A 15,174-nucleotide genomic window follows, 5' to 3' on the forward strand; every position below is an offset into this window, starting at 1 on the left:
AAGCATTCACATTAGGAAAATTGTAAAAACATTTAGCCTGTTAGTCGCCGAAATGCAGCGTAATTAACATACATACATATGTACATACAAACGAAACATGTGTAAATACATACAATGGCATACGTAACAAAAAATAGCTAGTATTTACATAGTTAAGGTTTTATGTTTAGCATACAAAAAATTATGCCTCTTAAATTATAAAGTTAGTTGTTACAGTTCTAAAGTAATCAAGTTTACATAACAAACTATGTATGTTAATTTTTTAATTTTCAATTTCACGAAAGCAAAGAAAATTGCAATTAAGCAATAACGAACATTTTACGTGCTCACAAATATTGTATATATAAATGTAAATGTACATGCATACATTTAGATAAATATTAATGAACATACATATATGTATGTATATGCATAAAGCAGCTAACAAAATAGACAAGCAATTAAAATCCAAAGATAACTAGGCACATTTCTATCAATAATCTACAATACCTACGAAATCTCCAATGTTTTTCATATGAATGTGTATTTGTAAGCACATAAATACATACATACAGTCACTCACAAAAGTATTCGTAATTTAGTATTTTCACAATATTCAAAATGCTTACCATCACAAATCTTTTTCGTTAACTTTCATTTAAAATATAGCTCATTCTATAACAAAAACCAAATAAATTATTCTTGCAGACTTTGTACAAAATTTATAAAAATGAATCAAAATTAAAAAAATTGTCATCAAAATCTGATTTTTTAGATTTTTTTTGTTGGGCATTTTCTTCCATATAAAAGTAGATTTTGTTCATGCCTTATATGGAAACAAATGCGCAAAACCCTCGACAAGAAAACTTCTAAAAAATCAGCGGTAATTTTTAGCTACTTGAAGCTTGCATTTTATTATACTAAAATTGAATGGGCTACAAAACTGCATACCGTAAATTTTTCTAAAAATTCTGAATAAAAAGTTTAAAATTTTGATGAAATTTTTTTTAAGTTTGATTCATTTTTATGATTTTCTATAAAGTTTGCAAGAATGAATTATTTGGTTTTTGCTATAGAATGAGCTATATTTTAAATAAAAATTAACGAAAAATATTTATTATGGAAAACAATTTGAATATTGTGAAAAAAATAATTTACGAATACTTCTGTGAGTGACTGTATGTACATATCGCTCATTTTCTTCAATAGTGCCATAATCCAAAATAATACAAAATCGAGTTAAGTATGCAGAACTGTGACAGCTTCCTGTTCCTCTACGGTGTGTAAAAATTTCATAGCTGTAACGATTTGTTTTTGTGAGTTATGACAGTATCGAACTAAATGAGCGATATGTGCATATGAGAATCAAGAACAAACTTATCTAACAGAATGTTTCGAGTTTTCCCAATTGCATTGAGCAAAATAATACCAACAATTAACTTGACTGTAAGATAAATTATGTACATAAATACATACATATGTACATGTGTACAAAGCAGTAAAATAGGTACCTATCGCTTATTTACTAAAAGACTGTTATAACTCCAAAACGAAATATTTGAGCAAATGATGCAGAATTATTTGTTATATGTGACCTGGTCTACGGGAAGGGGGCTTAGGTGTCAAAAAATCAATTTTCACTTTTTGGTTGATTCGGATGGAAGATGAGATGCTTTTTCACGTGGTGAAAAGCAGAAAATCCTAACTTGCTTAGAAGTGTACTAAAAATGTAGGGAAAGAAGAGTAAAAATACGATGAAATATAATTTATTGGTAATGAACAAAATACATTGAATTACAAGCTATAAAGACATGATTATACACTAGAAAAACGTATTATGGGCCAAAAATAATAATGCTGAGTAGTTTATGTATTTTTCTTTGTTGTCGTTTTCCTTGAGATCTTTTTACGTGTTGATCCTGAGGAAGATGGACCTGGTTCCTCGTCTGGTTTGAGAACATCTTCACTAGTTTTTGCCTTCCGTTTCTTCGATGGCAAATCTTTCGGCAATGGAGCCACAATATCTACTTTAGATATATCCAAAACTAAGCTGCGAAGATTGTGATAGATGTACCACTGACGTTCCAAAGATAAACCGGCTGTTGTATAACTTTCGGCATTTCAGGATCGATAGGTTTTAACAGAAGCTTAAAGGACTGCACTTCTTCACTGTCTGCGAATTTCCTTGTTTTTACACAATCTGTAGAGATTATGAAATTAAGGAATTGCGTTATTCCAACAAGTGACTTGTACAGTGGTTTAAAATAGCTGTCCCATTCATACCAGACGACTTTTTCAGCCGATACAGCTTTATTATAACCCCCAGGTGATGATGCCTCGACACACTGCAGTAAATCTGCATACGTGTCGATGTTACTGACGGCATACTTACTTTTGAAAATACCGAAGTAACGATCAGGCGCGAACTTACTGTGCCCGGTAAGTAGAAAATTGAATAAAATAGTTTTGTTATGACCCCGAGCCAAACACCATTGCAGATATGATAGTACAGTGTTATTCTTATTCTGCCCAACACAATTGTCACAGAAAAGAACGAGTGTTTCAATGTCTTTATAGTAGGTTTGCAGGTGATAATGCAGGATGCTCACAACACAGTTAGGTCCTTTACCAACATCATCATTCATCATCCTTTTCATGGAAATATTGTCCGTATACGGCACTGAACTCCTCATCAACACTCATGTTTCATTTCATGCGAAATGCGAAGACGATAATCAACAGAAACAGTAAACGTCACTTCTTCAGTGTTACTTTTTTAAATGTTCCACACTAGCAACTTACACGATGAACTATAATAATATTCCGACCAACAACAACACTTACTGGACCAACAACAACACTTACTGGACCAACAACAACACTTACTGGACGTCCGGCGCGGAGAACAATTAACGAGATAATGAGAAACTGACGAAACGAGTTGCTTACTTTTAACAGCTTTTTCACAGAAAACTAGTTTTCGCACGTAAGCTCCCTTTTCGTAGACCAGGTCACATATAAAGTACGATTGTGTAGTTTCCGCGTAAGAAGGCAATAATCATCTCGTGTTCCTCGTGTTGGTGGGCAAATTGAAAAATTGATGTGCGTCTCCTGAAAATTTTAGTTTTTTGAGCTATGACTGTCTTTTAGTAAATTATATGTAAATGCTTCATACAAAAATCGTAAAATCAAACTTCCATTGACTGATATTTTCTAATGCCGGATTACCACTGGTCATTAAATGACAAAAACATTTAATGACAAAAAAAAAGTCATCAAGTCTGTTTCCACATGCCATTTCGTCGATAAAGAGAAAACCCATTGTGTTAAATTATGATTTTAAGCAGACAAAATAAAAAATAAAACCTAAACAATTATACAACACATGAAAATGCACAATAACACCATCTGCCTTATTTGTAACATAGTGTAAAATTATTTAAAAAATGTTCAAACTCTAGATTCAATGGCCCGTAGTCATAGAGAAGTTAGAAAAAGGTTTTAACGATAAAAATTGTTTTTTATAGTAATCACCATTTTAACTCTTTCATAGTCAACTTAAAATGCATTTTATTTTATTTTTGATTTTTCCATTTTTTAATATAACTATTACTTTATTTTATTAGATTTTATTTTATTTATTTATGGTATTTCACACAATTATACAAAGTTAATCAAATTCTTTGGAGTTTAATTTTAATTAAAAAGTCAAAATAACTATATTTACAAAAAAAAATTTAAATAATATTTGAACAAAAAAAAAGACGTAAAAAAAATGTTTCCTGACTGTGGAATCGAACCCACGACTTCGCAGCGTGCTAAATGAGCAATCCTGCAGCGGACACAGGGTGAACTAATAAAATATTTCTTTATATTGCCGAGTAAATTTTTTCTCTGTTCTCTTCATTTAACAAAAAGCTGTTTCTAAGATGTCTATGATTGACACAATTTTAATTCGATTCTAAGCTTAAAACCTTAATTTAACAAAAATTAGTTTTAACTTACGCCTATGACTTATGGGCCACGTTTTTTAACCAACTTGAAATCAGTAGCAAAAAATTTACGCCAAGGTGTAGAACAGTTTTGCAGACACTGTAGCCGCGCACAGTTTGAGTGTGACGAATAAAATTTTAGCAGCCACTCTTTATTTGTTTTTCTTCAGCACCGCTAGAGGGTCTATTTGCTATAAAAAAAAATTATAGTAATTGACAGTTATCAGGACGTAGACGCAAGGATATTTTGAGAAGCAGTGCTATTTTCATAAACATTGAGTTAAGAGCATGTAAATATGCTGATTATATTTAACACACTTAGCAATAAATGCAGTGCATTCTCGTTAATCGCAACTAAACTTATAAGCTGACATATATGCCGCTGTTACTAGTTCCTAGTTCCTAGTTTTATTTATCAAATTTAGGGATTTTTTTTTTTTGCTCTGAATACGTCCTTACTATAACCATCCACAGGAACATTAGTGCCGAATTTCTATTAGGCATTCAAATAACAAAAAGTTTCTGGCATTTACAAAATTTTTTGTGCAAAGGGATTAATTAGTAAAATTGCCTAAAATAAAACGTATAATTGAATGGGCTATATAACTGTATACCAAAAAAAAAAAAATCCTGAATAAAGTGTGCAATTTTTATGATACGTTGTTGATTTTTTTTAATTTTTGTATGAAGTTAGAAATTTGGATTTATGTATATGGTTTTTGTTACAGAATGAACTACATATATTATTAGTCAATACTTGTCAATATGTGGGTTTCATATGGTTATGACAAGCACTATATTTACGTACATAAGCAAGCCGCATTCATATAAGATGGTAGCAAGCGCATATAAGTAAAAATCCCGTGTACTTTGTTATTGATTTTTGGTACTTTAAGGTGGTAAAATTAGAGAAAATAGAATAGAATTTTCTGTATTACTGTACTATTGCAGAGACAAAAATATCAAATCAGCTGTTCTAGTAACACCACCTTATATGAATGCGCCCTATACAGGCATAAGTACGTAATAAAAAACAGAACATTTTCTGTTGAAAAACTCCCTAAGTATATTTGAATAAAATGGTTATGCAAATGAGTAAATCAAAATGGATGCACCATGTGAATACATACATCACAAAATTCGTACACGAAAAAGTCAAAATATGTATAAGAAAATTGAGTTAGTAGTTAATTCGATGTATGTTTACAAAGTTCCCTCATAGATTACGTTTTATAAATAACAAATATTTTATTGTTGAAATGATTTCAATAATGAACACACAAATGAAATTAGAATTTTATGAAATACATTAAAGAACCGTGGTTTATAAGCAAAATATGTATGTTAACAGCGCTGTTATTGTGAAGTCAACTGCACCAAAAAGTAACTAAAATGGACTTGCCTTAATTGTTGAATTACCAAGCTTTGCGCTTGTTCGAAAAGACAATAATAATATCGTTGGCCATTGTTGAACGGCGTGCCGTACTAAATATGAACAAACGAAAACAAAACAAAAAACAAAAGCAGAAATAAAAGTTAAAATACAAATATAAAATATTATTAAGCTTATAGCAATATGTGGAATATTAAATAAAAAAAATGCATTTTAAGTAACTGTAACAAAAAGAAAAGTGAATGAACAGCCAATGAGTTGAGCGTGTACAGTTGTTTTTATAAAAGTTGCATTGACTATTATGCTAAAACTGTGTAAAATAAAATTACGACTATAGTTACTAGAAGCATACATTCATGAAAATTCTTTCACATTAACGAAGTGAGTTGCCGCAACTCGTTAACGTTAATGACTTTTAAAATTTTGTGCTATTAACGAACTGAAGACCCACAGCTGCTTTCCCTTTACAATTGTAAATATGAACACATAAAATTAATTAACTCTTCTAAAATAATAAGGGTATTCATGGAAACGCGCAAATGCCTCATAACCGCGTAAACCTCGTAAATATACCGATTTTTCACACAAAATTAAGTAAGTTTACGAGGTTTACATGGTTACAAGACATTTACGCGTTTAAATGATTTTCCCAAATAGCAAATTTATAATTTATACGCTGTTGTAATAATTTATTTTAATATGCAAACTGTAATGAAATTACCGTAAAACAAATACATAATGGAAAATTAGTCCCAATTAAACTAATTAATGTGTGTAGATTAAATAAAATTTTGAATGTGTGTTTTGATTAAATGAGTTCAAAATAAAGGATGCATGTAAATATCTACATTTAAAACTTGAAATGCAGGATAAATGTATGTACCATGAAAATAATATGGCGGAACAAAAATATATACATATGTAAATGTTGATGCAATGAATTTATACTCGTAAATGACTGCAATATTTCGTGATTTTTCTTATATAACTACGAAGCAGATAAACTGCGTACTTACAAAAGTGGAACAAATAGTAGATAATTCACATACATACATACATAAGTATGTGCAAATATTACATATTATGCAGTATCGACGCGGAAAACAAGATAAAATATTATTTATTATAAAATTCGAATTACGGAAAAGAGAATGCTTGCAGCGAGATAGACTCATATACAGCTGAATAAGAATATTACTACTTTTTTATTTGGCAAGCAAACGAAAAACTCTGATACCGTCTAGGACAAAAATATTTTCTTTCTCATAAGAAAGCTGATTAAATTTCAGTTAAAGATAAGCTTTCTAAATTCTCACATCTGCGAGTAAACATATGTTTTCAAACCTCCCCTTAGTGCTTCGAAAGCCTTGATTCGGTTAATATCCATCATACTATACAGTGAAAGCTCTCATACACGGACTTTTCTATAAACGGACGCGAACACTCAAACATGTCTGGTTTTGAAAAAAAAAACATCTCCCATAAGCGGGCGCGAAGCTCTAATAAGTAAGTGGTAAATTTTATTTATTTTTCAGTCTAATGTTAATCCTTGCGTATATTGCTGCTTGAGCGAAGCGGGCAATGAGATTTGTCGGTAGAAAAGAAAAGACCACAAATTTGAATTTACTTTCCATTCATTCTGTTTTTGTCTATTGAAGAATAAATATTATTTCAATTTAGAAAACCGCAATTTATATTTTTTAAATTTGAATTCGAATTTTATTTTCTATAAAATTCACATAAGCGGACATAACCTATAGACGGACAAAAAGTAAGCAACCATCGGTGTCCGCTTATGAGAGCTTTCACTGTAGGTAACTATCTCAGAGCTGAATGCATACGCACCTATTCATTTGAATAGGCACATATTTTTTTTTTTAAGAAAGAAGCTTGTATCGTTGCTTGTGGGCATCGAAGAAGCTAAATACTTGCTTCTTATAAGTTTATAGTTTCCTAGTTAGAAACCGAATCAACATTTTTATAGCCAAATAACAGTGTTGGGCAAATTTTAATTGTAAGGACCATTAACAATTAATTAATTAATTATTAATTGTTACCACTACAGTTAACAATTGGTTAATTGTAGTTGTGCAGAGTAACAATTAATTAATTTCGTAAGGTAAATTTATATACCAAAGTTCAAAAATGGTAGTGTTATGTTCATCCAGAAATTTTAGGCAGCTAAATATCAGTCGCATAATTACATAAGACAAAAATATTTTTTTGGTAGCTTAAATGAAAGTTAGTGACAAAATATAAAAAAATACTTTCACGCAAAATGTTTTTTTTTTATAGTTTTGAGACCACAGTTTAACTAATAAATCCATAAATATTTTGCTATTTTTTATTCCCTTTCTGAAGTTGACTGAATAACACTCCAACGCAACATTTTTTCTACTTACATACTACATATCCACGGAAAAAGGTAAATTTTATTATCGCTTCCCACAAACTAGCTTATGAGAAAGTAGTTCAAATAGAACAAAAAATGCTTCCAATACATACGTAAATACTTATTTTGGCTTCATTGAGTACCTATGTATGTATATAAATTAAAAAAGTTATAAAACATTTACACACATATTTACGTAAACTAAAGAAAAACCAGTGCAAGGAAGGAACCAATTTTACTTATGAATGCATATCGCACACGATCCTCAAAAGTGACACAACTCAAAATTACTATTCTAAACTATTTCGTAGCATATGGGCAAGTGGGACTTTACCTTAGGTATTTTCAACAAATTATAACAAAAATTTATTGCAGCTTTTGCTGAAAGGTTAATAAAGGCTCAGTGTAAATTTTTAGGTAATAATTTCAAAAATGCTAAGTTTTGAGTTGTGTCACTTTTGAAGACCGCGTGCGATATATGTAACTATTTGTATGTGCAAAAATATGTTTAGACTAGGGTGTTTCACAAAAAAAGGTCGCGGTTTTTCTACTGAAATTTTAAAATTTATTATATTTAAAGACTTGCGCCAAAACATTTCAGATAAATATTAAGATTTACGTGAGCTAGGGCGATTTGAAAAGACCTCCAAAGATCGAGATTTTTATAAATAAAATAAGTTTTCAAAAATATTTTTTTCTAAAATCACCTCAGATGATACAAAACAAAAATATATATTTGGAGGTATTTTCGAATGAATCCAGCTAACACAAATCTTAATATTTTTCCGAAATATTGTGACATAAGCATTAAAATAAAATAAATTGTACAATTCCGATGGAAAAATAATACCCTTTTTTTTTGTATGGAGCGTGATGCACTCTAATGTACACATTTACATATATAAATACGTATGTGCGAAAGTATACTATTATAAAAAAATTGCAAATCGAAAATAGAATAATTTCAGCAAAAATCCTAAGAAATTGTAAGCTCAGCTGTTACGCAAAGGAAAACTAACTAAGAATGTAACTGAAGCGACGAATACTAGTGCAAAGGAAAATGCTAATTGAATGAAAACAAATAAAAAAATCAACTTATTAAGAAAATACTTAAAACTCGTTTTATTTTTTCGGGAAATTTTTTATTGCAAGTATTTACTTACATATGTACATACACATATAAAAATATATACATAATGCATATTTATCTCTTCATCGAAAAAAAAAACTTCGCTCGCAAAATGAAAATATTTGTAATTGTTGGCAAAAAATGTTGCAATATACCCGCCGTATAAATGTTAGTATATTCATATAAAATATATATTTTTTTTCCTCTATAAAATCTCTGTTGAAATATTTATCTAATTATATATTTATTTACACATACACTCAAATATGTAATGATGAATCCTATTGCCAATACTGCACCTCCGATGGTGGCCATTCATTGATTTGCATTGGTTTCTGCTACTTTTTTAGCCCTCTGGCAGAGACGCAAAGACTTCATAAATAACTCGAAATTTTGTTTAAATGCTGCAATATGGTCGGTTTCCTTAGTGTCGGTGTTGTGGTCGTTGTAAAAATCATTCTCGTCACATAAGTTGGCAATATTTCGATTCATATACAATGTAATCGTCTCTTCATCCAAGCAATCGATTAGTTTCTCTGCACTCACTATACACTCGATTGCGCTGTTAAGAGCGTCACGTAGGCGTTGGAGCTGGGATGGATTGAGGAATTGATTATACAAATTTGTTTCATTAAGAGATATAGCATGTGGTTTAACTACACTATGTAACATATGTATTACTTCGGCATAAATGGCGCTGCGCTATTTGAGACCCACACATTTTTTTGTCGATGTAAAAGGTTACCCAAAAGAAAGATCGACGGAGACCTTGGCCTCACTGCCTATTCTAAGGAAACCCTATAGGGGCCTTATGATAGCAAATATAGACATTCATTTATGTATGTATGTATACTGGTACCTTACTATAGAAAGGTCATAAGTCATTTTCGTTCAAAATCCAGAATGGTACGTAAGTCCTATTCGAACTTTAAAATAACTGCTACAGCATAACATTAGTTGGAGTCTTAAATAAAATACAGCGTTTAAAAGGAATTTATTTATGGCTAAAGAATTAGATTTTCCATTAAATTTTTTAATCACCCTGTAAATAATGACAAATATACATATGTATATTATATAACGTATACAACGAGACGGCCTGGGTTCAAGCCCTGGTCAAAGCAACATCCCAAAAAATATAGAAAAAGGTTTTTTCCTAACAGCGGTCGTCCCTCGGCAGGCAATGGCAAACCTCCGAGTGTATTTCTGCCATGAAAAACAGCTTCTCATAAAAATACAATCGCCGTTCGGAGTCGGCGTAAAACTGTAGGTCCCTCCGCTTTGTGTGACAACATCAAGGCGCACTCCACAAGTCGGAGGAGAAGCTCCAATCCAATCTATTATTATTATTATACAACGAGACGACTCCGATCGATAATGTCCTAAAACAAAAGATGCTTGACGCGGCTGACGAAATGATGCAGTATCTAAGAACTAGCGTCGTAAAAACTAATTTAAGGAAAGTAATGACATTTTGCATAAGGAATAGGGAAAACTATGTCGGAACGTTTACTTTTTTAATTTAAGTTACTTTTTTAATTTAGGTATTATACCTCTTTGGATAAGTAAAAGAACATACTAGTTTTTAAAATAATTTACAGAATAGTTTCTATAATTATTTTTTTTTATTGATGTGAAGTAAGAAACATTTCGTCACCTGACTGGAAGATCGACATACATATCTCGGCAGCCAGTTCGAAAACGCCCGGTCTCAGAGAACTTTTCAAGAACACCCTCCTTCAGAATTTGATTGAAAAATGCGCTATCACAGAATCCGGTTGAAAAACGCCCTATCTCAGCTGAAAATACATTGAAAATGTGCTGAGATGGGACGCTTCTGAATCGGCAGCTGAAATAGGGCATTCTTCAACCAAATTCTGAGATAGGACGTTTTTCAACCAAATTCTGAAATAGGACGTTTTGGATTGAAATTCTGAAGTGGGGCGTTCTTGAGAAGTTTTCTGAGGTAGGGCGTTTTCGAACTGGCTGCCGCGATAGGTCGATAGGTATCGACTTAGGGCTGTTAATTTATCTATTTTAAAGTATAGTTAAATCTTTAGTTAAACTTAACTATATTGAACTTGAACAACACTTAAAAAACCAAAGACAGAGCACCAAAGAAGTAAAGAGAGGATCCTAGTTCGTGGTAGATGAGAAAATTTAAGGTCCAAACATTTAAAAGGCCACTGTTTTTGAATAAGGTCGAACTATATATGTAGACCTACATACATATGTATGTATATATCTATGTTGTTTTTTACCTCAAAATTCTTCTTTGCTTGCAATTGTAGATACATTAAGCACACATGTTCAAAACGTTTTTGTTCAATTTGATATTCATCGAGTAGATTGTCGTAACGCGCTTTTGCAGTCTCGGTTTCACAACGACTTAATTTGAGAAGCTTTTCCTTTTTTATAAGTTGGCGCCGGCATTGTTTGTATGAATTGCAGAGTTCATCATATCTGAAAAGTATTAAAGAGCCGCATCAAAAACAATGTAGTATAATTGAAGTCTAGCTGTTTGCCACTAATTTGGCTGAGCTTCTGCGCCGTATAATGTAAAGGACAATCAGGGGCAAACGCATTGGGTCTCATGGAAGTTAGTTTTGCATTGCCGTTCATACAGCAAACAATAATGTTTCAATTACACCAAACTATACCAATTCAAAACTATAAGAATTCATTCGTATGTGTAATAAGTGTCACTCTCCACCAAATTGGGATATACTGCAAAATATTAGCGATGGATTTAGAGCTATTATACTTTCAGATAACTTGTTAAATTCTGCGAAACACTTAGGGCCGCGCTATATCTACTCTAAGATATGGCATCTGAACTATATGACTACTTTATTATAGTTAGAAGAATGCGCTCAATTACTGACTGTTTACTGTTTTGAATAATCTTTAGTGCTCTTCGTGTGACTTTAACGACATTTACCTCTGTTGCAACAACAGCGGGCTTATCGATTCATATACGTCTGATGCCCGTGACCAACGTTCCGTAGCACCACATCGTGAAAGCGAATAATCCGGTTCATCATCTTCCGTCGAAGTAGATAGCTCAACACCACGAATTAACTCCATCAGTCGTACATTACGCGCTTTTTCATTATCCAAGGACTGGCACATATTCTTTAGTTTTTCTGTTTGGCGTTCGTAAGCCAAACGCAAATTGAAATCGCTCTGCTGATCTTCCAACAGCGTATTTTCAAGTTCACCTACCGTTTGGACAATTTGTTGAACGAGATTGTAGGCGAACGTATTGGGTGCGGGTTGATTGGCTGGCTGTGTGCGTTTGCTGGATGTGTGATTGGCTGTACCGGGTGCTACTGGCTCGCTGGATTGCAGTATTGGTGCAGGGAAAAGTGTTTGACTGCTGCAGCTGTTCTGGCTTTGTTTCCCTGGAAGTGAGAGAGGATAGCTGGTGTGTGCTACCCGAGGGGATAGCTCAATAGGCTCCGGTGTTGTCAAACGTTGTTTTGATGTCGAAGGTAGCTCATGAGCTTCTTGTTTTTCTGGAAGTAAGCGAGGGTAGCTGGGGCGCGGTACCTGAGGTGATAGTTCAAAAGGCTCTGCTGTTGGCAAGCGTTGTTTTGATGTTGAAGGTAGCTCTTGAGCTTCTTGTTTTTCTGCTTCGGATGCTTGCTCCCAAGGTAAATTAAATTGCCGATAAAGGTTTGCTTCAAAGGACATTATATGTATGCTTGCTACGTGGCTATGGCTAGTTGAAATCTCCTGGCCTTTTACAATTTTATTTGCAATTTTTTTCCTGATAATTATAGTGAAATCTCGTTGTTGTCCTGTTTGTTGTTCGTGTTGCAGTTCCTATATGTATTATTGGCCGAAATGTTGATGTAAATCGTCTACTTGCACACGAACTAATGTCCTAGTGGTACGAGGGCTATTACTGACTGAGTGACTGACTGAATTATTTCAGTTCAGTTTCAGTTTTGATGTGAATTTTCAAAAAATTATCAAAAATCACTTTTCATAAGACAAAGACAGGTACGCTGTCATATGTTGGAGTAAATAAAAAAGGGTGTCAAAGCCTATACATATTGAGCCAGATGAATAAAAATAAGTAATTGCTTTGGTGAAATTTCATAACTTTGACTTCAATTTTGTTTGAACAAATCAAGTAAGAGGTCTGAAATTTTAAGAAAAAGCAATTTTTCATACGGCCCATTAAGTATCTTGGAAAAAGTATAGTAAGGCAGCATAGCTGAGAGACACTTTTAAAATTCTTAGTTTAGAGGAAAGTTAAAGCAAAATCTTGTAATTCTTTGAGAGCTATAAAGTCTGTTTGTGTCTGGATTTACATCGAGTCGAGCTCACTTTTCACTTTTTGTTTCTATGTATTTAATATGGGCGGAATAAAAATTTTCGTGTGAATTCGAGCGAAACTCAGGATAAGGAAAAATAAACATCTAGCGCTTATACTTTGGGCCGTCATAGATTTCAGACTCGGCAACATCTATTTATTTTAATGCCGCACCTGTTTGACCCAGTTATAGATTTCTTTCAATGCACCCTCAATTACTTCCAAGAATATCTCCTGACTATATTTATTTTCCTTATTTCATTGAAATGGTTGAAATGTGTACATCCTGCAAAATTGTTCACAGTTAGACTAATGCGCCAGTTAATATATATCTTTGACTTATTTTCACTCAATGCCAATGCCCTTATTTCAACGTGGTGCTTTAGATTTCCATCAGGGCATCGAAGGCAAACGGAATCGTTGATAAACTAGGATCGTTTTGAAGGTAAAGCTTTTGTTGCCCTTTCAACCTACTGATTGGAGAATACTTATTTGTTCAAGAACGCCTCGTGTTTCATATAGATTCCAGTTTGGATTTCTGGAATTTATGAAGACTTTGATGTGGAAATTTAGTGAGAGAGGGTTGTTCTAGAGGAATAGTATTTGTCAATCAAATATCTGCACATTTTTGCCACAGATTTCCAATACATCTTCCGATGTCGGTTTATTGTAAGTATAAATATTACCCTTATTTGCTACATATGTATATGTATTACTGCAGTGAGCAAACAACTGGGACCCTCAGAGGTTGAAGTCAATATGAGTTTTGCCCACCTCCAGCCCGTCGATGCCCCCCAGTCATTGCCCGATTTCACCGATTTTCTGATGGTGGCTTCGATGGCCGAAGGTGGGAGTGCTATACTTGTTTGCCGACCGAGAAAAGCGTGGTCTGAGGTAGAGATGGGCACGGGCCTAAATTTTCAGGCCCGGCCCGACACGAGTGCAAAATCAACTTTTAAAAACACGCACGAGCCCGCACGTTAAGAGTTTTAGTGAGGCCCGGCCCGGAAATAAAGAGCCAACTTTTATTGTATGTATACATACATATGTAAATATTTTTAATTATGTGTTTATGTATGTATATTTACTTAAGCGAATCAATTTTTTACATCAACGATTTTTATAATATATTTTCTAAGAAGTAGAAAAAGTGGAAGGTATTTTATGTACAGATATGTAAACAAAACTATTAAGTATCTTGTTTTTTCTATCGGTTTCCAAATATTTCGTTTTTTGCTTTTCTCTTATCAAAAGAGTTTTAGTATGTACAATATTTTTTTTGTAAAAAAAAAACAAAAGATTATCTAAATTTGTAGTATTAGCAACGGGCTTTTTCGTGCTTATTCGTGCTTTTATGAAATTTTACTGAACGCCCATGCACGCACGAGTTCGTGCTGACAGCAAATATTCCGGCCCGTACCCGCGGGCTTACGCAGGAGCCCGGCCCGTGCCCATATCTAGTCTGAGGTACTCCCAAGTGACCTGGCACCCAGGTAAAGCAACATAATCTAGTCGAGACTTGCATTCCCGAACTGGCTTAGAAGTAGTTAGAGGGCTGGCCAATGCCCCAAGCGCAGCATGGCTGTCAAAGCAGGAACGTATTGGAAGACCGAAGCATATTACCCAAGAGAATAATAATTGGTCGAGGCTTTCTCTTCTTATAGGGTTTTCCAAAATCTCAAGTCTGGGCCAAGTTAATCCGAAAAGTTTAGGGTATGTTAGTAATCTAGTGTTCCCCACTTTTCTAGCACCAGTTAAGCTTTTGGTGGAAATAGGCTATCAAGGTGATAAATGCGAATTAAGTCAACTTTCAACTATGGAGAAAGTTTTCTTTGCCATTGTGCAATATGTTAAGGCCAGCGCAATGGTACTTTTTATGAGTTTGACTGTGCTGTTGTCATTTGAAGATCATAACGTTCATCATACCATCTTCTTCGACATTCGCAGTTAAACAAAAAAAAAAAA

The 15,174-nt window shown here is 33.2% G+C and overlaps 5 protein-coding genes across 7 annotated transcripts in view; 2 read left to right on the forward strand and 3 right to left on the reverse strand.

The window, feature by feature from the left end:
• LOC118739671 overlaps window positions 1-8,865 on the forward strand; it is a 29,539-nt gene extending 20,674 nt beyond the window's left edge. The window contains exon 6 of one of the 2 annotated variants that reach the window (XM_036471144.1): window positions 8,714-8,865. The gene's annotated coding sequence lies outside the window, so the exon portion shown is untranslated. Of the gene's footprint in view, window positions 1-7,725; window positions 7,917-8,713 lie in introns of those variants that run through there. The other variant, XM_036471143.1, reaches the window with a different exon arrangement.
• LOC118739670 overlaps window positions 1-15,174 on the reverse strand; it is a 339,105-nt gene that overhangs the window by 222,075 nt on the left and 101,856 nt on the right. The window lies entirely within an intron of this gene.
• The window catches only part of LOC118739680 (short transmembrane mitochondrial protein 1-like), a 397,003-nt gene that overhangs the window by 192,660 nt on the left and 189,169 nt on the right, over window positions 1-15,174 (forward strand). The gene's annotated exons all lie outside the window — the stretch shown is intronic.
• LOC118739672 (ER membrane protein complex subunit 4-like) overlaps window positions 1-15,174 on the reverse strand; it is a 394,927-nt gene that overhangs the window by 190,087 nt on the left and 189,666 nt on the right. The window lies entirely within an intron of this gene.
• Window positions 9,050-12,794, reverse strand: LOC118739682. Its single transcript, XM_036471158.1, has 4 exons — window positions 12,385-12,794; window positions 11,827-12,309; window positions 11,147-11,348; window positions 9,050-9,476 (listed from the first exon to the last, which is right to left on the reverse strand). The coding sequence occupies exons 1-4, from the start codon at window positions 12,579-12,581 to the stop codon at window positions 9,201-9,203; spliced, it is 1,158 nt and encodes a 385-aa protein (XP_036327051.1). The 5' UTR covers window positions 12,582-12,794; the 3' UTR covers window positions 9,050-9,200.

The sequence above is a fragment of the Rhagoletis pomonella genome, unplaced genomic scaffold, assembly GCF_013731165.1.
Source record: "Rhagoletis pomonella isolate Grant_MI unplaced genomic scaffold, Rhpom_1.0 Rhpom_scaffold_00005, whole genome shotgun sequence".
NCBI classification, from domain to species: Eukaryota; Metazoa; Arthropoda; class Insecta; order Diptera; family Tephritidae; genus Rhagoletis; species Rhagoletis pomonella.

What these genes read in the sequence shown, in the direction of transcription:
- LOC118739682 (XM_036471158.1), bottom strand. Translation starts at nt 12,581, where the DNA reads ATGTCCTTTGAAGCAAACCTTTATCGGCAATTTAATTTACCTTGGGAG. An exon ending in GAAAAACAAGAAGCTCATGA is followed by an intron (nt 12,310 to 12,384) that starts GCTACCTTCGAC and finishes AGCACACACCAG; the next exon opens with CTATCCTCTCTCACTTCCAG. An exon ending in CCGCTGTTGTTGCAACAGAG is followed by an intron (nt 11,349 to 11,826) that starts GTAAATGTCGTT and finishes AATACTTTTCAG; the next exon opens with ATATGATGAACTCTGCAATT.